The 23,185-nt window shown below is 38.0% G+C and overlaps 1 protein-coding gene across 4 annotated transcripts in view; it reads right to left on the reverse strand.

Annotated features, from left to right (window-relative positions):
- The window catches only part of RAB3GAP2 (RAB3 GTPase activating non-catalytic protein subunit 2), an 89,305-nt gene extending 75,910 nt beyond the window's left edge, over positions 1 to 13,395 (reverse strand). For 3 of the 4 annotated variants that reach the window (XM_073800460.1, XM_019920412.2, XM_019920411.2), the window contains exon 1: positions 13,194 to 13,395. In XM_073800460.1, the coding sequence (XP_073656561.1) occupies positions 13,194 to 13,308 (115 nt within the window). In that variant the 5' untranslated portion in view covers positions 13,309 to 13,395. The remainder of the gene's footprint in view (positions 1 to 13,193) is intronic. The other variant, XM_019920410.2, reaches the window with a different exon arrangement.
- Between the last annotated feature and the right edge of the window lie 9,790 nt (positions 13,396 to 23,185).

A 23,185-nucleotide genomic window follows, 5' to 3' on the forward strand; every position in this document is an offset into this window, starting at 1 on the left:
TCGATACAATTAACCATTAAGCCTTGGAGGACAGGGAATATGTATATTGTGTGTGCGTGCAAACTCTTACACACACACACATATATAAGTATCTTCAAGGACACTATAAGTATGTAGTAAATATTTATATCCATTTAGAATATAAATAAAATGACCTTCTCACCCAAATGTTTCCCCATATATTCCTTTATAGGGATCAAAGCATCAAGATTTAAATTAATATATTTAAATATAGTAACCAAATCAGACGCTGATTCTAAACCTTTTACATTTCCAAAGAAATACAAAAACACTTTATTTTTTATAAATTTTATATACTCAGACTTTATATCCCAGATCAAAACCATCTTTCAAATAAGCTTTCTATATAAAATTATAAATATATTTATTTTGATAATTCTCTGTTCCATTCAATTTTAGTTAGTAAGAAAAAAATTAAAAAACAATTCTTAGCTTTAGTTTTGATTAAGAATAGGAAAAATAGAGTATTTTTGTTCTAATTATAGTCTAAGTGGCAGAATTTGACTATGTAAAAAAAGATCCTCTAGAAATACAGTTCAAAATAGTTGGCCTGATATGGATTAATGGATCTTTATATTTCATAAACACACACACATACACAATGTATATTTCAACATTTCAAAACAACAGTGCATCATTACTTAAAAAAGATCCTGCATCGGGGCTTCCCTGGTGGCGCAGTGGTTGAGAATCTGCCTGCTAATGCAGGGGACACGGGTTCAAGCCCTGGTCTGGGAGGATCCCACATGCCGCAGAGCAACTAAGCCCGTGAGCCACAACTACTGAGCCTGCACGTCTGGAGCCTGTGCTCCGCAGCAAGAGAGGCCGTGATAGTGAGAGGCCCGTGCACCGTGATGAAGAGTGGCCCCCACTTGCCACAACTAGAGAAAGCCCTCGCACAGAAACGAAGACCCAGCACAGCCAAAATAAATTTAAAAAATAATAATAATAATTAAATAAAATAAAATAATTTTAAAAAAAAAGATCCTGCATCAATAAAGGAAAACCAACACATTCATTAAGTATGACTCTCAACCTAATTTTTTAGTAGGCTAGAAAAAAATAATTACAAAGAACACTGAGTCCCCAAATAAATTACCATACCATTTTAAAGGCAAAGAAAAAAAGAGAGAGAGAAAAGAACACCCACATCATTCTTGAATTCTGTCTGTATTCTATTATGCAAATATTCTTTTTGCCAATAGTGAATAAAACAGGTTATACTAAAAACAGCTAAAATTGCCTATTGGAGACATCTAAAAATAGATCATGAAAATGCTTCCCTAGTCTTGTTACTTTAGTGCTATGACTCATGTGCCAGATGTTTGCTCCTAAAGCAAACGACTATATTACATCAGGACAGCATCAGCTATAAGCAAAATATTTCAAAGGTCCATGTTTTAACTGGGCTTTCCCACCTCATTTCCTGTACAACTTACTGGAAAAAAAATGGCATTTCCAAGTCCAAGAGACATTTCTGCTTAGTTTTGAATCTGTAACTTTTTTGGGGGGGAGGGGGGAGCAAACCATTCTTGAGGGGTGAGTTTCCTTTAAACTCTATTCTTTTCACATTCTTAATCATTTTTCCTTAAAATTCACAGATAATCAAGGATTGCACTGAGGATTCAATTTAAGTCTTTCAGGAAGTTTGCCAGTTTAGATTATTTTGTTAGTCGACCTCATCTGCTGAAATTACCTTTCACTTTTATTTCATACCACACCTTGAATCATACTTGCTCTCTATATAAATAAAATTCCTAAGCTGATCTCCAACCAACTGACATGATATATAGAGAAATAAAAACAAGCAAGATGAAGTTACAAGTAACAGTAACAAAAAGCAACTACCTCTTCATTGATTAGTAACTTGACTTTTCAATCCTTAACATTTTTTTATACCTATCACTGAAGAGGACTATTTTGAACTGTCTAGAATAATTGGTAACATAAACATAAACTCTTGTTCTTACCCTTATCAAGTTAAATGTTTTGCCTGAATGAATAAAACCAATGACTTTAAAATATATTAGTAAAATGTAACTACAACTCCCTCTGGAGAGAATTTTTTCCCTGAGGAGAAGTGTAGATTATACTAGTATTAAAAAACTGTTCAGTTTCTCACTTGACAAATTATAGTCACTGAAACCTTCAAACTATAGAGAAAACACTGTAATTCAATCATCAAAAAATTATAGATGTCTTTTTTAGGGACATTTCCAACGAATGAATTATTCTACCAACAAAAGCTTAAATGAGAAATTCAACTGCTGCTTTCCGTAGGTCTATTTAATTTAAAATATACATTATTCTGATTTGCTTCTGAACAGTCTGTCCTCATAAATTGAGTATTCGTTTTTCATTTAACAAGAACTTGAAGCTAGAAAGGAAACTGAATTCTAGAAGTGGGCAATTAATTTGACAGTATTTGCTTTTGCCAATATGAGTATGTCAAGATCAAAAAGTAAATGAGAAACTGAAATCCTTCGACGTTAGGAAAAGGAAAACTTAATCTCCCTGGTCTAAGAAAAGATCTTATTAGCGCTGAAGCAAATTCATTTCCATTCTTCTAAGACAAGAAAAAAACAGAGATAATGTACTTGTTTCTATAAAGAGCACGAACCTCTAGAACCTATGACTTGTAAATAATTCAGGGGATGTAACAATTTTAGTTGGCTCTTCTTGGCCAAGGCACAGGAAGCATCACATAGCAATACAAAGCCAAAAAAAGGACTAAAGAACAGAGAAGCTGCTTAATTTCCTATGCCTCAGAATTATTAATCTTTTTCTATTTCTAAGGAAATGGAAATGGGAATATAAATTTCAAATTAGCATATTCCTTTCAGCACATACAAATATGCAGCAATCTAAAATGACGAGGCCATCCCATTTTCAATAAGAAGGAGTTTCTTTCAAAACACCATGATTAAATCGGACTAGGTCTCTAAGGTCCCTTCCAGTTCTGGAATTCTAATGACTCCTGTTGTCAAATAAGTGGCCTCCTATATCACAGAAGAAGAATGTTCTGATAATCAAATCACAAAAGGACAGAACTGAAAATATTTTTAAGCAGAAATAGAGTGTATCCTCCTCCTCTAAAGTTTAAAAACTAAACATGCTTCCTTTGCTCAAAAACCTAAGAAATCTCTAGACCTATCTTGACAAAAGCAACAACAAAACAAAACAAATCTGTAGACTTGGAGAAATTTAATATGCCCTATTTTTTCATTTTATTTTTCAAAGGAAGTCACTAAAGGCAATAATATATTACGTATATTAGACAGAACTTATATAATTCTTTCCTACCACTTCATAATTATGTGTTGATTTATTATATCCAAAGCAGCAGAAAATAATGTGAGGGAATGTAAATGAGGATGGAGGTACATAAACACTGCTCACCAAAGCTAATTTCTGCATATTCTAAAACCAATTCAGTATCTTCCTTCCTTCCTTCCTCTATTAGAACAGTCTAATATTCAATTATTGTCCCTGTGAGAAAACTTTCCTTATATTTAAGCTAAATTCTTGCAACACCAGCTTAATTTTGCTATTACTTGCTGCTTAAAAAAAAAATACAGATAAAGTCTGATAATTATCTTAGTATCACACAAGAACCACATTTCATTTATCAGAAGAGCAAAAATCAAAAAAACTGATAACACAGAAAGATGACAAGTAAGTGTGTAAATGGGCACTTCTGTTTACCATGGATAGGAATGAACCTGACCAATTTTGAGAGTAACTGGGCAACTATGATCAACAATTAAAATGTGAATTTCTATTATTCAGCAATTCCAATCCCAGAAATTTACATACAGAAATATTAGCATCATGGGTAAAAGCATATATAAGGATGCTTACTGGAGCATTTTCTTATAGCAAAAATATTGGAAATAATCTAAATGTTCATTGATAGGGGAATGGTTAACTAAAACCTGGTAGAGTCTTCATTGGAATACTGTACAGACATTAGGAAAAAATGCTATAGAGTTATATATACAGCTTGAAAAGATGTTGACATTAAGTAAACCAAAAAAGTTCCAGCATATACATTTTACAAGAATGAGTCCATGATATAAAATTTAAAATAGATAAATAAAATACCCAAGCAGTATGTGTGTGTTTATTGTCTCAGCAGAAAGTCTGGAAGATTCTCACTAAGGTAGCACTTTATAATAGAACCTCCTGTAATGCTGGAGGTGTTCTTTATCTGTGCTGTCCAATTAGTTAGCCACTAGGTAGGTATATGTGGCCACTGAAATGTAACTAGTATGACTGAGGAACTGAATTTTTATTTAATTTCTATTAATTTACACTTAAATTTAAATAGCCACATGTGGCTAGTGGCTACTATACTGGACAGCATAATACTAAAGTTTTAATATTTGGAATGTGGGATGTGAGTAGCCAGAAGGTTGTTTATACGTCTGATTTTATATACTTAAAAAAAATAAAAAGAGGCAATGTGATCATGGGTAATTATCTCTCTCCTGACCTGAGATTCTCTCTTCTGAGGAATTTATATGTGAGACTTATGCTCACATGATACAAAGAAAAGTGATCTGTGTTCAAGGGACTGTTTCTGGTCTTCTTTTCAAAGGAGGTATATGGCATGGCAGACACTGTAGAGTTGCAAGGATTCCCTCTCATGAGGAAAGTTCATTTAGGGTCTCAAAAGTCCCAAATGATATTAGCATAGTAGTCACTCAAAAATACTTGCTATCTTATAGTTCCAGGATTGTCACTGTGTAGACCATTAAGTAACATCTGAAGAATACCAAGCTAAGGAAAAGATTATCTCCCCTTTTGGGAGATACTGCAAAGGCCACCCAACTGGTCATTCTATTTCCACTTTCACCCACCATTCCCATTCATTCTCTTCTTTGCCGACAAAGGAATGTGTTTAAAATATTAACCTGGTTATCCTGTTTCTCGGCTCAAATTCTTTGCATAGGTTGCCACTGCTATAGCTAGCAAGTTTCAAACTCTATCACCACTGCTACTACCTTAGTCCTGTCTTTACTTCTGAAGGCCCTGATCTGGACTTGTATGAACATCTCCCAAATGGTCACCTACCTCTAGCTTTGAACTACCCAACCTTTTTCAGAGCCCCCAAATCCATTTCTCTGCAGCTCAAATCTTGAAATGCTATACTTTTGCTTAAAACCACCAATGGTTACCCTCTGTCTATAGCAGAGATTCCCAGTAAACTGCAAATGGGTTACAGGTGAGCCAAGATAGATCCTCTCAGCTCTCAGGACAGCCAAGTAGGGCCTGGGACTACTGGAACCTCTAGCAGGTCACCTCCCACCATGAACAGCTTTGTTTTACATTTTATGACCCATTTCTTTACTACCACACTAATTTATATATTTTTATTATGTTAAAAACACATAACATAAAAATTATCATTGTAACAATTTTTAAGTGTACAGTTCAGTAATGTTAAGTATATTCACACTGTTATAAAACAGATCTCTAGAACTTTTCCATCTTGCAAATCTGAGACTGTAAAACCCATTAAACAAGACCCCTTTTCACCCTCTCCCTAGTTCCTAGTAACCACCATTCTACTTCCTGTTTCCGTGAATTTAACTACTTTAGATAACTCATATAAATGGAACCATGCATTTATGGTTTTTGACTGGTGAATATTTCATATATCATAACGTCCTCAAGGTCATTCGTGCTGTAGCATGTGATATGATTTCCTTCTTTTTAATGGCTGAATACTTTTCCATTGTACGTAAATACCCCATTCCATTCATCCATCGATGGGCATTTGGGTTGCTTCTACTCTTTGTCTTTTATGAACGTCCCTCTATGATCATGGGTATGCAAATATCTCTTCTAGACACTATTTTCAATTCTTTTGGATATATACCCATAAATGAGATGGCTCATATAGTGATTCTATTTTTTTTATTTTTGGAGGAAACTCCATACTGTTTTCCATAGCAGTTGTACCATTTAACAATCCTACCAACAGTGTACAGAGTTCCAATTTCTCCATATCCTTGCCAACACTTGTTATTTTCTGTTGTTTTTGTTTGTTTGTTTTGTTTTTGTTTAATAGTAGCCAAGCTGGTGATTCTCATGATTAGTGATATTGAGTATCTTTTCATATGCTTACTGGCCATTTCTATAACATCTTTGGAAAAATGTCTATTCCAGTCTTTTGCTCAGTTTTCACTTGAGTTATTTATTGTTGTTGGGCTGTAGGAGTTCTTTGTATTGATATACTGTGGATACTAATCCTTTATCAGATATGATTTGCAAATATTTTCTCCCATTCTGTAGGCTTTTTCACTTCGTTGATTGCAGCCTTTGATTCACAAAAGTCTTAAAGTTTGATATAGTCTCATTTGTCTGTTTTTGCTTTTGTTGCCTGTGCTCTTGGTGTTATATCCAAAAACTCACTGCCAAGTCCAATGTCATGAAGTTTTCCCCCTATGTTTTCTTCTAACAGTTTTATAGTTTTAGGTCTTATATTTAGGTCTTTAATCCATTTTTTGGTAATTTTTGAATGTGGTATAAGATAATGGTCCAAATTCATTCTTTTGTATTTGGATATGCAGTTTTCCCAACACGATTTGTTCAAGAGACTGTCCTTTCCCCATTGAGTGGTCCTGACACTTTGTCAAAAATCATCTGATCATATACACAAGGGCTTATTTCTGAGCTCTCTATTCCATTATCTTAGTTGTCTGTCTTTATGCCAGTACCACACACTTTTGATTACTGTAGCTTTGCAATATGTTTTGAAATTAGGAAGTAGAAGTACTCCAACTTTTTCCTCCTTCTTCAAAATTGTTTTCACTATTCAGGGCCTAGGTCTCACTTTTTATGCATGCTATGATGAAAAAAAAGAAAAAAGATTGGGAAGGACAGGCCTATAGAAGAATGTCTTCAAACTTTTTGATTATATACACCCCAAAAGAGTTTTTCAATAATATGGATCTCTTGCACAAAAAATGTAATTTCTGATATATTAAACATGGATGTTTCAATATAGATTTATATCATCCTTTTAAATTTATTCAGTGGATTCTAAATACTACTGGGAAATACTACCCACAAACACCCATTTAAAAAATATGATTATCTTCTCTAAGAGTAATTTTATAAGTCCTTTTTTCTCCTTGAATTCTTATTTCCATTCACTTCCTCCACAGAATGCTATTCTAATATAATACAGATATGTATCATCAGTCCAAAAATTTCTCTGCAAAAACAGATAAGAACAGAGAAAAAGCAGTTTTCTTGGGATCAAAGGCTCTAAGTATTAAGTTTTTTTTTTACTTGACTTATTGCAATTATTATTAGAAGCAGATAACTGAGAAAAACAACATACATTATCACAAATGTTGACAAATAATTATTAAACATAAATAGCAAAAATTATTTGGAAGTCTCTTGTTGATGGATGGGGGAGTTTACGGTGCCTTAAAGGGGAGGTTTTTTAAAATGCCTTGGAAGCAACTTACTATAATAATATTTGAAACGTGTGAGAGGTGAGCCTTTGTTTAGTAAACAGGAGACGGTACGGTGGGAAAGTTGGCACTTATATAGGTGCATCTGGAAGCTGCAGACTGGAATGCATCTGGAAGGTACGGTGGGAAAGTTGGCACTTACATAGGTGCATCTGGAAGCTGGACCTACTTAAAACTGTCTGTTTCCAAGTAAACTTTAGCAAATTTCCCTGTAATCCCCAAGGTAGTCTTACTTCCTTGCTACTGCGTAAAACCTAAACTTCTCTGCCAATCTCTCCAGCTTTATCCCACCATATCCCACTCTTCCACCAGAATTTACTATCTGCATCTTTCTGAACCCCGTGCTGTTTCACATCCCTTGCCTGACCCATTTTCCCTCCACCTGATGGACAACTATTAAGACATGGTGAAAATATCAGTTCCTCTGTGAAGACTTTCCTAAGTCCCCTAAACAGCGTGAACCAACACTCCTTCATTCTCCAACTATCATGTGTCAAATTATAGCATAACACCTCTAACACTCATTTACTGGCTGAACGCTCCTGGAGGAGAGGGACCTATTTTATTTACCTTTAAGACTACTTTGTACATAGTATGTGCTCAATAAATATTAGCTGAATAAAAGAATTAGACTGTTCATGTGTCACTTTTGTCATGGACAAAAATTTATCTCTAAGATCCTCTTCCAATTTTAAATAGCTAATGAAATCCAATACCTCTATAAATTTTCTGAAATTCCTATAAATATTCTACTTTCAGATTACTTTTCTCTCCCCACTATGGTCACAAACAAAAGAAAGCATTTTCACTCAGTATAAAAAAGTGGGTACTTTACATCATTTATAATATCCCAAAGTGATTCCATGATTTTAGGTTATCCTAAAAAGCATACTTTTCTCAGTGATTGGACAAAAATGTGACTTTAATTGATGACTCCAAGGTAATCCTCTGTATGCTTTACCTTCTTCTATCTTTCTGATAAAAGAGGCAAGAGGGAAACCTGCTCCACCTCATTAGTATGGCAACAGAAAATTATTTTACTATTAGGTAAATTAATAGATCCACAATATTATACTTAAATTACCTCCAAATATTTTGATTCTCCCTCTCTGTACATGTCTTTCTTTCTTTCCTTCCTTCCTTCTCTCCTTTCTTTCACCTAACTCAATTATAAATATCAGACGGCTCTGGTATAGAAATCCAATCTCCCTGGAAATTATGTCACTGTAGGCCAGGTGGGGACACATACTATTGCCCATCTCCAAAATTTCAAAGTATGAGACCAAATTTTATGTCTAAATAGATAGCACTAGATTGAGTAGAACCAATTATAAATATTTATCATTAATGTAAACACTGAGAAATAGTAGGGTTCAAGACCTCTTTTAAAGCAATAGAAGACAGTCTCATTTTATAATTGATGATACAAAGTAACGTAAAGTCATACTGTTATTCTCTGAGAATTCAAATATAGAAGAGTAGTATTGAGATCTGGGTGCCCAAGTACTAGGTATCACTATGTCAATGGCAGCTATCCATATTAAAATTAAAAAATTATTAAACTAATAGATAAGTCTTCAAAATTATCAGTTGCCTTATATATCCTCTAGAGATGAGCTAGTATACGAAATTAAAACTATATAAGCTAAATAAAATGATCTCATGATTTCTACTGCCCAATAAAGTAATCATTTACAACACTAATAAAAAAAGTGAAGAAAAGCAAAGCAAACCACCACCATAACTTCATTTTTACTCTAAATTTTCACCCTCACAAAAGTTTAGGTTCAGGTTTTCTTAATGATGAGCTTTCCAAAGCCTGATGTTTTGTAAAAGATGGCCTGGAGTGAGTACTGAAATCTGTAGTCCCAGTCATTTCAAGAATTCCAAGTAAACCATCTACAATAGGACAAGCTATTTTTCTGATTTTCATTTCTGAATTACAGCACCATTCTAACTGTAAAATACAGATTTGGCAAAGGGGCTCACCGGTAAAGAGGTTCTTTCTCCACTTTTTTTCTACTTGAATTGCTGGTAGCCACAATAATACCAACACACATATGCCTAAGAATTTTATTTAAAAGGATAATAAATTAAATCATATTTGCAAACCCATAGGCATATTATAAATTAATCTAGATGTTTGGGGTATGATTATATTCCCAAATGCCTGGATCAAGTTCATAGCCTAAGGCTACCCTTCATTGTGTGACCTTGGACAAGTATTCAATCTGTTGGTACCTAAATTTTAGCATTTATGAATGTGCCATGCAATGTGGTAGCCACTAGCCATATCTGACTATTTAAATTTAAATTAATTAAAACTAACTAAAATTAAAAATTCAGTTCCTCAGTAGCGCTTGCCACATTTCAACAGCTAGTTCTGGCTAGAGACTACCATACTGGACAGTATAGGCTTGGTGATGAAAAATAAACAAGATGAAATGATTTCGAGTAACAAATGAGAACAAGGGAGTAGGGGTGACTGTTTGAGATTGGATGGTCAGAAAAGGGTTACAGAGGGAGGACTGTTATCATTATGTTGTCTTTAAAAGTTCACTCTGACTGCTTTTGGGAACTAACCATAAGAAACCATTAAAATGGCTACAAATTACAAGAAACCATTAAAAAGTCTACAAATAATAAATGCTGGAGAGGGTGTGGAGAAAAAGAAACCCTCCTACACTGTTGGTGGGGATGTAAATTGGGGCAGCCACTATGGAAAACAGTATGGAGGTTCCTCAAAAAACTAAACATAGAGTTGCAATATGATCCAGCAGTCCCACTCCTGGGCATTTACCCAGACCAAACTATAATTTGAAAAGATACATGCACCCCTATGTTCATAGCAGCACTGCCTACAATAGCCAAGACATGGAAACAACCTAATTGTCCACTGACAGATGAATGGATAAAGAAGATGTGGTATGTATTTATATATACAATGGAATATTACTCAGCCATTAAAAAGAATGAAATAATGCCATTTGCAGCAACATGGATGGACCTAGAGATTATCATACTAAGTGAAGTAAGTCAGAAAGAGAAGGACAAATACCACATGATATCACTTATATGTGGAATCTAAAATATGACACAAATGAACATATCTACAAAACAAAAACAGACTTACAGATATAGAGAATAGACTTGTGGTTGTCATGGGGGGCAGCGGGGAAGGAAAGGACTGGGAGTTAGGGATTAGTAGATGCAAACTATTATATATAGAAAAGAAAGAAAGAAAAGAAACCAAGAGTAGAAGCAGGAAGATCTGTTAAAAGAAGACCAGTGCCCTTGCCCAGGTGAGAGAAGATGGTGGCCTGGACCAGGGGAGTGGGAATGGGATAGAGAAAATGTGTCCATGCTCTACGTCCCCTGTCTACAGTCCTGTGTTCACCATCCTTCACAACCTGGCTCCTTGAAATAGGCAACTTCACTTTTTAACTCCTCAATATCTGGTAAATATGCTTTCTGCCCCTAACCCTTCCACTGAAGCTGTCCTAAGGTCCCAGTCACCTCCACCTTCCCAAAGCCAATGAGCCCTTTTCCATTCTTATCCTAGCTGACCTCTGCTGCATTTGCAACTGCTGACCACTCTTCCCTTCATCAAATCCTCTCTCAATTCTGGGGCATTACTCTCACCTGGGTTTCTTCTCTTTCTGTTACTCTTTCTCAGTCTTCTTCCCATTAATCTCTATTTGACTCTTAAAACTTCAGTGCTCCTCTACGGTTACATCTTCAGTCCTGCATTCGTTTCACTATATTCATAACCCTTGAGACTGACTGACACGTTTTGCTGGTAACTCCCAAATTAATGCCTCTGGCCCAGGGAAACTTACTAAGTTTTAGACCTGTTCTACTGGACTCACTGCATATATTTAAAACTGGACAAACTGCAAATATTTAAGATGAAAAAGGTCCAAAACCTATTTCCTTCATTCCCCTTCATGAGAAACCCTTGCCCGAGCCAAAAGCCCAAGGCATCCTGCACCCCCTCTCCCTCACCAGCTACAACCCCTAGCACCAGATCTTCATTAGGTCCTGTAGACTCTATCTCCTTAATATCTTTCTAATCTAGCTCCTGCTCTCAAGTCCTGCTGAAGCTACTTTAGTTCCAGCTCGCGTCACTTCTGCATGGATCATTGGAATAGCCTCCCAACCAATTTCCCTGCTTCCTATCTCTCCTCCACACTGCTGTCAAAGCACAAAACAGGTATTCAAAACTTTGTTGATTACGTTAAGTACCATCTGACCACGTCATTCCTCTGCTTAATGTCTTTCAGATGCATCCCACTCCTTTCAGAAGGCTTGGGATCAAGCTCCTTATTACCTTTACAGCTCACCCCCGCAACCGTTTCCCTCATATTCTCCTCTTCAGCCATTCAGTCTTTCTTAGCTCTCTAAATAGCATGCCATTTCAGGCCTCCCTTCCTCTGCATATGCTATTACCTCTCCCTTATTCATCTAACTACTACTTCAAAGGTAGGCCTAAGTACCTCCAATTCAAGGACGTATCCCCTAGTGCCATATATATATATAATCACGCTATACTGAGATATATATATATATAAATTAACAAGGGGTTAATTTACTTGTCCCAGCAAATTATAAGCTCTTAGATGGCAGAGACCACCAACCGTATTGGATGTGCAGCACTACTCACTGGCACAGAGTAAATATTCATAAGTAGGTTTGATTTGATATCTTCTAAATTTTAAAAAAGGGGAGGAGCTTAGTTAGTGGGCCTTTCATCACCATTCCAGTAGAGCACAAAGTAAAAGCACTATACTGCAAAGCCAAATGTGCTTTGGACATATGGCTTTGTAGTAGAGCGGAAATACGAAGAAACCAAACACAAAAAACACACCGTTTCAATAGGAGAAATGTAGGAAATTCTGAGGAACTATGCAGTAGCCAATAAACCAGACTTGGGATCTTATACTACGTGGACAAGTCACACTGTTTGATGATAATAACAGGCGGACGGTTTCTCATCTCAATAAAACAAATTAACTTTTCACGGCCATGCTACTGTAACTTTAGTTCCTGATGCGGATTCTCGCTCCCCGACAGGTTATTTTCCTTTGTTGAGAGCCGCCTACTCGCCACCTTAGGAGTCTCTCACTTGTCAATCACTTATTCTCTAAATCTGAATGGGAGGAAAGGGGAGGGAAGAAGGGAGAGTGTGGGCGATGATAAACCCTTTCGGGAGGGGAGGTAGCAGAAGGCCACAGTCCCAGGCATAGAAGAGCGTAGGGGTTGAGGAAAAACGAGGCTAGAGCGCTGACAGCTGGCAAGGAATGGGGAGGAGGATGCTATCGCGGAGCAGGCAGTGTTAACAGGGGACCCCGGGCTGGAGGGAGGGAAGATGGAGGAGAGACAAGTAGGAGTTGGGCGTGGGGAAGTGGGATAGGTAGAGACCAGATGAAGCAAGACGCAGTGTATGGCCAGAGGGCGGAGTGGCTTAGGCGAGAGGAAGACAGCAACGACGCAGCCAGGGCGGGCGGAGGCGGCTTCAGGACGAGGAGGGCAAGGGATCCGCGCAGAGAGAACAAGGGAGGCGCGGGGGCAACTAGGAGCCGCGGGGTAGAAGGGGCGGAGCGGGTGGGAGGCCCGACGCAGCCGAGCAGGTCCTGCGGGCGGAGGCGGGGAAGGGAGCGGCGAGGCGGGGGCACTTACTGGGGTCCCTCCTCACGGTGCAGCTGGGGTTCTCCTCCCGCAGACGAGGGAAGAGGAAGTCCCGGGCGGCCTGGAGGTCCTGGAAGGTGCAGAACTGGACAATGGAGCAGGCCATGGCTCCGGGGAACCCTGTTCGGGCATTCACCTTACCTCACCACGCCCTGCCCCCAGCCCCCCCGCCGCCGCTACAGCCGCCACCCCGGAGCCTGAAGAGCTTTCGCCACGCAGGGACGGGGAAACAAAAGCGGAAGCTGTCAGCACCCTCGGGTCCGCCGCCCGGGCACTGCGCATGCGCGGGACGGCCCAGGTGCCCAGGCTGCAGCGGCCCGGGTCACGTGACCAGCGGCGGCCAGCGGGGTGTCTAACGTTGAAGCGGAGGCTGGGAGTCGGCTTTAGTCACAGTTCTGCGCTTGCACCCGGGATTGATCCCTTTTATTCATTCTGGCTGTTAGCCAGAGATGATCTAATTGGACGTTGTCCGCGCCGGCCTTTGATTCATTCAACCGAGCTTCTTGACGTCCTACTATTGGCATGATCTTGATATTTCAGAGAATAATCCCTGTTAAGCTACTGGCAGGCCAGTGGGGGACAGTATCACGCTAGTATCTGAATCTGAAAAGATTAATTTCCCTTCTGGAAATCAGCCCCCTCAAGCCTAGCTTTAAATGCTCCTCCTGTAAATCCTCTTGTCATCCTGTGCACGCCTAATATAGAACGTGTTATACGGTATTGTAGTCATGTTTTCGACATGCATTTTCCCTTTCATTCATTCGTTCACCCATCCATTCAACAAATACATTGCTCCTCTTTTCTACGTCAGCCACGCAAGGCGTTGAGTATAAAGCAAAGAACAAAAGAGATGAAATACTTGTTCCATGGAGCTCAAAATTCTAGTGGCTGACACGGGTAGTAAGCGATTATTTACTCACCTATTTAACTCAAATTGTGATAATGCCAGGAACGAAAGAAGTAAGTTCGAAGTGCTGTGACAACATAACAGGGAACCTCACCTAGTTGTGTTTTTTTTGCTTTGTTTTGCTGCGGTGGAGGTGGAGGGTTGCCAAGATCAGGAACAGACTTCATTATAAGCTCCTGAAGGCTGGGATGTCATTTCGTGCCCTTTATATCCTGTGTATAGCACAAGACGTGGCACATAGCTCAATAAATATTTGCTGGAGGAATAAATGGAATGTGTACATAAAGTAAATAGAACAACCCGCTTCTTTTACAAAGCACTATATATTTTTTAGAGTATTTTTCCACACATTGTCCAATTAGGTAGTCACAATGCCATCCTGAAAAAGTGTGTCTTATCTCATTTTTTTAACGAAGAAATTTATCTGTGTGTCTCTGAGAAGACTCTTTAAGTCCATTTAAATGATTTTTCTAAAAAGTAAAAACCAAAAAAGATAACATTCCTTCTTGATCTTGTAAGGGGTCACATGAAACTTAGATCTGGATTATGTAAACTGTCAATAATACGTCATTTGATGTACAGTCTTCTGTCTCAAAAAACACTTATATAACTGTGCCTGGACTTCTAACTGGCGGAACAGTTCTCAGAGCTTTCTGAGATGCTCTTCCCGGGTTATAATCCTGAAATGTGGCTCAAATAAAAATTTCCATTTCTTTCTTAGATCAATGGATTAATTTTTGTTGCCCAAAGGAATTATTTTAATGTTAGCAAAAAGAAATGTAGACACGAACTTTCCAAAGGAAACCTAAAGTGGTCGTCTACTTTGTACAACAGAAAAATGGGATGGAAATAAATTGAAGGCAAATAGATGAAGTCCAGAGCAATTCATTTCTGTCAGATCTGTGTGCCCACTCAGTCCTAGTAATATAACAACTGTGATTTAGTGCCCAGATTCCTACTTCATTAATTTGTTTCTAAAGTAGAATGATTTTCATAAAATAGGATAATTTCTATGTTATCAGATGAACAGGGACCAGTTCTTTACCTCTAAAATATATGGTTGGTTTAGATGTGCTACAAAGTTCCTTCAGCATCAGAGAGCTATAATTCTAAAATCAAAACCTGTAGAAAAGGCAAGCTTTCACTGCTTCCTTTTTCCATCTGAAAAAATGCAGTGCTTCCTCACATCATCCAGCCCTGATGATTAAACCGTAAAATATGGCGCCAAGACCAAACTAGAATAAAATTTTAATTTAGATTCTTAGTTTTACATGATGACTAAAGAACACATGATACTTTTGGAAACGACACAGTGTCATTCCTTGAAAACCCTTCAAGTTCCTATTCAGGTAAATGCATTTTGTGGAAGTAACTGCCCTTCGCTGATTCAGCTGGTCTTTGTTCTGCCCCGAGGCATTCATATCTCTTGCGTAGGGGACATTGAATTTCATTACTGCTCGGTTTCAATGGTGAAATCCCTGACTTCCTTCCAAGTAGTACTGAAAAGACTCATTCATGAATGTTTTTAAGGACTTTAAATACCCTTCACAGAAATTACCTCATATTCATGAACTGAACTCTTCCCCCCGGGGAAGTTCTAAAGCGGCAGGGGGATGCCTCTGGAGTTCTGCTGCCATGGTTTCTGTGGGGCGTGGGAGGATTGTGTTACACACTGAGTATCACTAACCACACAGCCGTAAGAAAGCACATTGCAGAAAATGGGCAGGCTTTCCATATCCCAGCCTAGACAGTGTCTCTCTAAGGTTTGACTTCAGAAGCTAGGAAGAGACTGTGACCAAACGATCGCAAGAGGGGACTAATGTGAACTCTCTCCAATATCTGTTATTGTGAGTTAGAGCATGGATAACTGTCTTTAAAAGAGAGATACTCACTGAGCATTAGAGAGGCTTGGCCTTGCCAGTCTTTTAACAGCAGCCAGAGGCTGAAGGTGTTGAGAGACAGGGTGGGCAGCAAAGTGTGAGAAAAAGAGCAATGGACTTGGAGTCAAGAGACCTGATTCTGTCTCAGCTAGGCCTCCTCATAGGTCACATGAACTTGAGCAATTCATATCACCTTGCTGGGCCTTAGTCCCTTGAGCTATGAAATGAGAAGAATGGAGTCTGAAGCCCATCTCAGGGATGTGTAGGTTTTGGTAAGAAAACGGGAAGGAAAAGTTCTCGGCGTTGGAGTTGCTCAAAAGGACGGGTCTATGTAGACACCCTACTAAGGGGCCTGGGTGGGCAGGAGTGAACAAGAAGGCACTGAGCATCTGTAAGTGAAATAAAGGAGAGTGGAAAAAGGGAATATCTTGAAGCACTGAAGCCTTATGTCATAGCTGTGCTGAGGGTCATCCTTGAACTGAACTCTGAATTCTGTGAGCGGAAGGAAAGGCTGTACACAACTCGTTTTTCTTCAGCAAACATCCACGGAGGATAACATCTATCTTACTACACTAAAGATACTGTTGTGAGCACAGTGAGGTGATAAGAATGAGTCCTCCAGAGACTCACTGCCTAACCAGGGAAACAGACAAGCCCAAATAGCTCTAAAAAGCAGAGTGTGATGAGTACCATGGGTGACTTTCGGTGCTCATAAAGTGCTGTGGGAGAAATAAGGGGGAGATTCATTTTGATTCCTAGGCTTGTCCTGTGGAAAGGGAGTAGTGGGGAAAGAGGTATGAAAGGCGATAAACAGATTGGTTCCACATTAGCGAGAACTTCAAAGTCCAAATACTAGAATCTGAACTTTATTCTCTGTGCAAGGTGTAGCCAATTGAAGATTTTTTTTAGAAGAGGTAGGACATGATGGGTAGCAGTACGTGGCATGACCGACAGCAGAGAGACACCTCAAGATAACATAACATTATTCTAGATGAAAAGTAATGGCAATGAAAATGATTCTGGAGCCGGAATCAATGGATTTTTGGTATATGATTAGATATGGACGGTGGGGAGGGAAGACGAGACTCAAGATGGTGTTGAGGTGTTCTGTCTGAAGAACTGGAGAGATGGCAGTGTCATGTCAGCGACCAAGAGGGAGAAGGCAAAAGGGGGAATGGATTAGGGTGCAGATAGGAATAGGCTGAATTCAGTATCGGAGTTGTTGAATTCGAAGTGTCTATGGAAGATCTAGGTTAAAACAAACAAAGAAACAAACATGGTTTTTATAAACAGAAGTTAGAAATGTGGGATTAGAGAGGCCATCCACAGGAGTTATATTGAAGAGGGGATGAAAGTGTCACTGAACTCTACATGGAGTAAGAGAAGGACTGGGTCCTGGAAACAAGATGGGAGGATTACGTTTTTAGGGGTGCATGGAGGAAGAAGCTCTAGAAAAGGAGATTGAAAAGAAGCAGTCAAAGAAATAAACCGTACATAGTAGCACCATGTCACAGAGGCCAAGGGAAGGAAAAGAAAATTTCATGAACAGGTGAATCTACTGTGTTGAATTCAATAAAGAATTTAAGGTCAGTGAAGGCTGAGAAGAGGTGATTGCATTTAGTAAGGGGGAAGTCACAAGTGATTCTCCAACTTACAGATGAGCCAAACTTTGTTTCCTTGGCAGAAAATTTGTAACCTCACTTCAGTAGTAGATTCTTTTTCTAACAGCCACAGAGGCTAGCTATGGCAATCTTTGTCTTTAACTCTGGCTTAAGGAGAAATATTTTAGAAAGAAAAAGAAGAGTTTGTTTTGCTGGCATTTACCAATCACGAAAAAACTAACTTCACTTAACAAAAGCAACATTTATTGCTTTTTTGAATACAAGAAAATATATTTATATTTTCAATATTTTCCAATATTTATAGTGGGCCAAAATGTACTTTACAATAGCATAAGAAAGGAAGATATTAACATACTCAGCTAAAAAATCTAAGTGCTATAGTGCTTTTAAGTCTCCATCTTCTTTTGTGTGTGTGTGCTATTGATTACTTTTTTTGAGACATAATTGACATATAACATTATATTAGTTTCCAGTGTACAACATAATGATTCAATATGTATATATTGTGAAATGATCATCTCAATAAGTCCAGTTAACCTCCACCACCATACATAGTTACATTTTTTTTCTTGTGATGAGAACTTTTAAGATCTACTCTCTTAGCAACTTACAAATATTAAGTTACAGTGTTATTACACTGTTATTAACTATAGTCACCATGCTGTACATTACATCCCCTGTGATTTATTCATTTTATGGCTGGAAGTTTTACCCTTTAACTCCCTTCATCCTTTTTCCCCATCCCCTCCACCCCTCCCTCTGGCAACCACCACTATGTTGTCTAACAGCTCTTTTTTTGTTTTTTTTAATTCCACATATAAGTCTCCATATTCTTGAACTTAATGCATTTAGGACTTCAGGTAAATAGGCCACCATATTTAAAACAATGAGACGACATGTGGAAGAGATTACTTGTGGCCCATTAGCCCCCCTTCTCATTTTTACAAAATAACCCCTATATTACTGGGGCAGCTATGTGTCCAGATTTAAAAGCAAACTACATTTCTCAACCACTATTTTTTTTAGCTTTAATTGGCCGTTTTATATATATATATATATATATATATATATATATATATATATATTTTAACATCTTTATTGGAGTATAATTGCTTTACAGTGGTGTGTTACTTTCTGCTTTATAACAAGGTGAATCAGCTATACATATACATATATCCCCATATCTCCTCTCTCTTGCCTCTCCCTCCCACCCTCCCATCCCACCCCTCTAGGTGATCACAAAGCACTGAGCTGATCTCCCTGTGCTATGCGGCTGCTTCCCACTAGACATCTATTTTACATTTGGTAGTATATATATGTCCATGCCACTCTCTCACTTCGTCCCAGCTTACCCTTCCCCCACCCGTGTCCCCAAATCCATTCTCTGTGTCTGCATCTTTATTCCTGTCCAGCCATTAGGTTCTTCATAACCTTTTTTTTTTTTTTTTTTAGATTCCATATATATGTGTTAGCATACAGTATTTGTTTTTCTCTTTCTGACTCACTCTGTATGACAGACTCTATATCCATCCAGCTCACTACAATTAACTCAATTTCATTTCTTTTTATGGCTGAGTAATATTCCATTGTATATATGTGCCACATCTTTATCCATTCATCTGTCAATGGACACTTAGGTTGATTCCATGTTCTGGCTATTGGGAATGGAGCTGCAATGAACATTGTGGTACATGACTCTTTTTGAATTACGGGTTTTCTTTCCTCAGGGTATATGCCCATTAGTGGGATTCCTGGGTCATATGGTAGTTCTATTTTTAGTTTTGTAAGGAACCTTCACACTGTTCTCCATAGTGGCTGTATCAATTTACATTCCCACCAACAGTGCAAGAGGGTGCCCTTTTCTCCACACCCTCTCCAGCATTTATTGTTTGTAGATTTTTTGATGATGGCCATTCTGACCAGTGTGAGGTGATACCTCATTGTAGTTTTGATTTGCATTTCTCTAATCATTAGTGATGTTGAGCATTCTTTCATCTGTTTGTTGGCAATCTGTATATCTTCTTTGGAGAAATGTCTATTTAGGTCTTCTGCCCATTTTTGGATTCGGTTGTTTGTCTTTTTGATATTGAGCTGCATGAGCTGCTTGTAAATTTTGGAGATTAATCCTTTGTCAGTTGCTTCATTTGCAAAAATTTTCTCCCATTCTGAAGGTGGTCTTTTCATCTTGTTTATGGTTCCTTTTCTGTGCAAAAGTTTTAAGTTTCATTAGGTCCCATTTGTTTATTTTTGTTTTTATTTCCATTTCTCTAGGAGGTGGGTCAAAAAGGCTCTTGCTGTGATTTATGTCATAGAGTGTTGTGCCTATGTTTTCCTCTAAGAGTTTGATAGTCTCTGGCCTTACATTTAGGTCTTTAATCAATTTTGAATTTATTTTTGTGTATGGTGTTAGGGAGTGTTCTAATTTCATTCTTTTAAATGTAGTTGTCCAGTTTTCCCAGCACCACTTGTTGAAGAGGCTGTCTTTTCTCTATTGTATACTCTTGCCTCCTTTATCAAAGATAAGGTGACCATATGTGCGTGGGTTTATCTCTGGGCTTTCTATCCTGTTCCATTGATCTATATTTCTGTTTTTGTGCCAGTACCATGCTGTTTTGATTACTGTAGCTTTGTTTTATACTCTGAAGTCAGGGAGCCTAATTCCTCCAGCTCTGTTTTTCTTTCTCAATATTGTTTTGATTATTCGGGATCTTTTGTGTTTCCATACAAATTGTGAAATTTTTTGTTCTAGATCTGTGAAGCATGCCAGTGGTAGTTTGATAGGGATTGCACTGAATCTGTAGATTGCTTTGGGTAGTATAGTCATTTTCATGATGTTGATTCTTCCAGTCCAAGAACGTGGTATATTTCTCCATCTCTTTGTATCATCTTTAATTTCTTTCATCAGTGTCTTATAGTTTTCTGCATACAGGGCTTTTGTCTCCTTAAGTAGGTTTATTCCAAGGTGTTTTATTCTTTTTGTTGCAATGGTAAATGGAGTGTTTCCTTAATTTCTCTTTCAGATTTTTCATCATTAGTGTAGAGGAATGCAAGAGAGTTCTGTGCATTAATTTTGTATCCTGCTACTTTACCAACTTCATTGATTAGCTCTAGTATATTTCTGGTAGCATCTTTAGGATTCTCTATGTATAGTATCATGTCATCTGAAAACAGTGACAGCTTTACTTCTTCTTTTCCAATTTGGATTCCTTTTATTTCCTTTTCTTCTCTGATTGCTGTGGCTAAAACTTCCAAAACTATGTTGAATAATAGTAGTGAGAGTGGGCAACCTTGTCTTGTTCCTGATCTTAGTGGAAATGGTTTCATTATTTCACCATTGAGAATGATGTTGGTTGTGGGTTTGTCATATATGGCCTTTATTATGTTGAGGTAAGTTCCCTCTATGCCTACTTTCTGGATGGTTTTTATCATAAATGGGTGTTAAACTTTGTCAAAGCTTTTTCTGCATCTATTGAGATGATCGTATGGTTTTTCTCCTTCAATTTGTTAATATGGTGTATCACATTGATTGATTTGCATATATTGAAGAATCCTTGCATTCCTGGGATAAATCTCATTTGATCATGGTGTATGATCCTTTTAATGTGCTGTTGGCTTCTTTTTGCTAGTATTTTGTTGAGGAGTTTTGCATCTATGTTCATCAGTGATATTAGCCTGTAGTTTTCTTTGTGACATATTTGTCTGGTTTTGGTATCAGGGTGATGGTGGCCTCATGGAATGAGTTTGGGAGTGTTCCTCCCTCTACTATATTTTGGAAGAGTTTGGGAAGGATAGGTGTTAGCTCTTCTCTAAATGTTTGATAGAATTCGCCTGTGAAGCCATCCGGTCCTGGGGTTCTGTTTGTTGGAAGCTTTTTTTTTTTTTGCGGTACGCGGGCCTCTCACTGCAGGGGCCCCTCCCACTGCGGAGCACACGCTCCGGACGCGCAGGCCCAGTGGCCATGGCTCACAGGGCCAGCCCCTCCACGGCATGTGGGATCCTCCCAGACCGGGGCATGAATCCGTGTCCCCTACATCGGCAGGCAGACCCCCAACCACTGCGCCACCAGGGAATCCCTGTTGGAAGATTTTTAATCACAGTTTCAATTTCAGTGCTTGTGATTAGTCTGTTTATATTTTCTATTTTTCCTGGTTCAGGCTTGGAATGTTATGCTTTTCTAAGAATTTGTCCATTTCTTCCAGATTGTCCATTTTCTTGGCATAGAGTTGCTTGTAGTAATCTCTCATGATTCTTTGTATTTCTGCAGTGTCAGTTGTTACTTCTCCTTTTTCATTTCTAATTCTATCGATTTGAATCTTCTCTCTTTTTTTCTTGATGAGTCTGGCTAATGGTTTATCAATTTTGTTTATCTTCTCAAAGAACCAGCTTTTACTTTTATTGATCTTTGCTATTGTTTCTTTCATTTCTTTTCCATTTATTTCTGATTTGATCTTTATGACTTCTTTCCTTCTGCTAACATTGGGGTTTTTCTGTTCTTCTTTCTCTAATGGCTTTAGGTGTAAGGTTAGGTTGTTTATTTGAGATGTTTCTTGAGGTAGGATTGTATTCTTACAAACTTCCCTCTTCAAACTGCTTTTGCTGCATCCCATAGGATTTGGGTCATCGTGTTTTCATTGTCATTTGTTTCTAGTTATTTTTTGATTTCCTCCTTGATTTTTTCAGTGATCTCTTGGTTATTAAGTAGTGTATTGTTTAGCCTCCATGTGTTTTTATTTTTTACAGATTTTTTCCTGTAATTGATATCTAGTCTCATAGCGTTGTGGTCGGAAATGATACTTGATACGATTTCAATTTTGTTAAATTTACTGAGCTTGATTTGTGACCCAAGATATGATCTATCCTGGAGAATGTTTCATGAGCACTTGACAAGAAAGTGTATTCTGTTGTTTTTGGAGGGAATGTCCTATAAATGTCAATTAAGTCCATCTTGTTTAATGTATCATTTAAAGCTTGTGTTTCCTTATTTATTTTCATTTTGGATGTTCTGTCTGTTGGTGAAAGTGGGGTGTTAAAGTCCCCTACTATGGTTGTGTTACTGTCGGTTTCCCCTTTTACGGCTGTTAGCATTTGCCTTATATGTCAAGGTGCTCCTTTGTTAGGTGCATAAATATTAACAATTGTTATTATCTTCTTCTTGGATTGATCCCTTGATTATTATATCGTGTCCTTCTTTGTCTCTTGTAATAGTCTTTATTTTAAAGTCTATTTTGTCTGATATGAGAATTGTTACTCCAGCTTTGTTTTGACTTCCATTTGCATGGAATATCTTTTTCCAACCCCCCACACTTTCAGTCTGTATGTGTCCCTAGGTCTGAAATGGGTCTCTTGTGGACAGCATATATATGAGTGCTGTTTTTGTACACATTCAGCCAGTCTATGTCTTTTGGTTGGAGCATTTAATCCATTTACTTTTAAGGTAATTATTGATATGTATGTTCCTATTACCATTTTTTAAATTGTTATGCATTTGTTATTGTAGGTCTTTTCCTTCTCTTGTGTTTCCTGCCCAGAGAAGTTCCTTTAGCATTTGTTGTAGAGCTGGTTTGGTGGTGTTCA

Source organism: Tursiops truncatus, chromosome 1, assembly GCF_011762595.2.
Source record: "Tursiops truncatus isolate mTurTru1 chromosome 1, mTurTru1.mat.Y, whole genome shotgun sequence".
In the NCBI taxonomy this organism is placed as follows: domain Eukaryota; kingdom Metazoa; phylum Chordata; class Mammalia; order Artiodactyla; family Delphinidae; genus Tursiops; species Tursiops truncatus.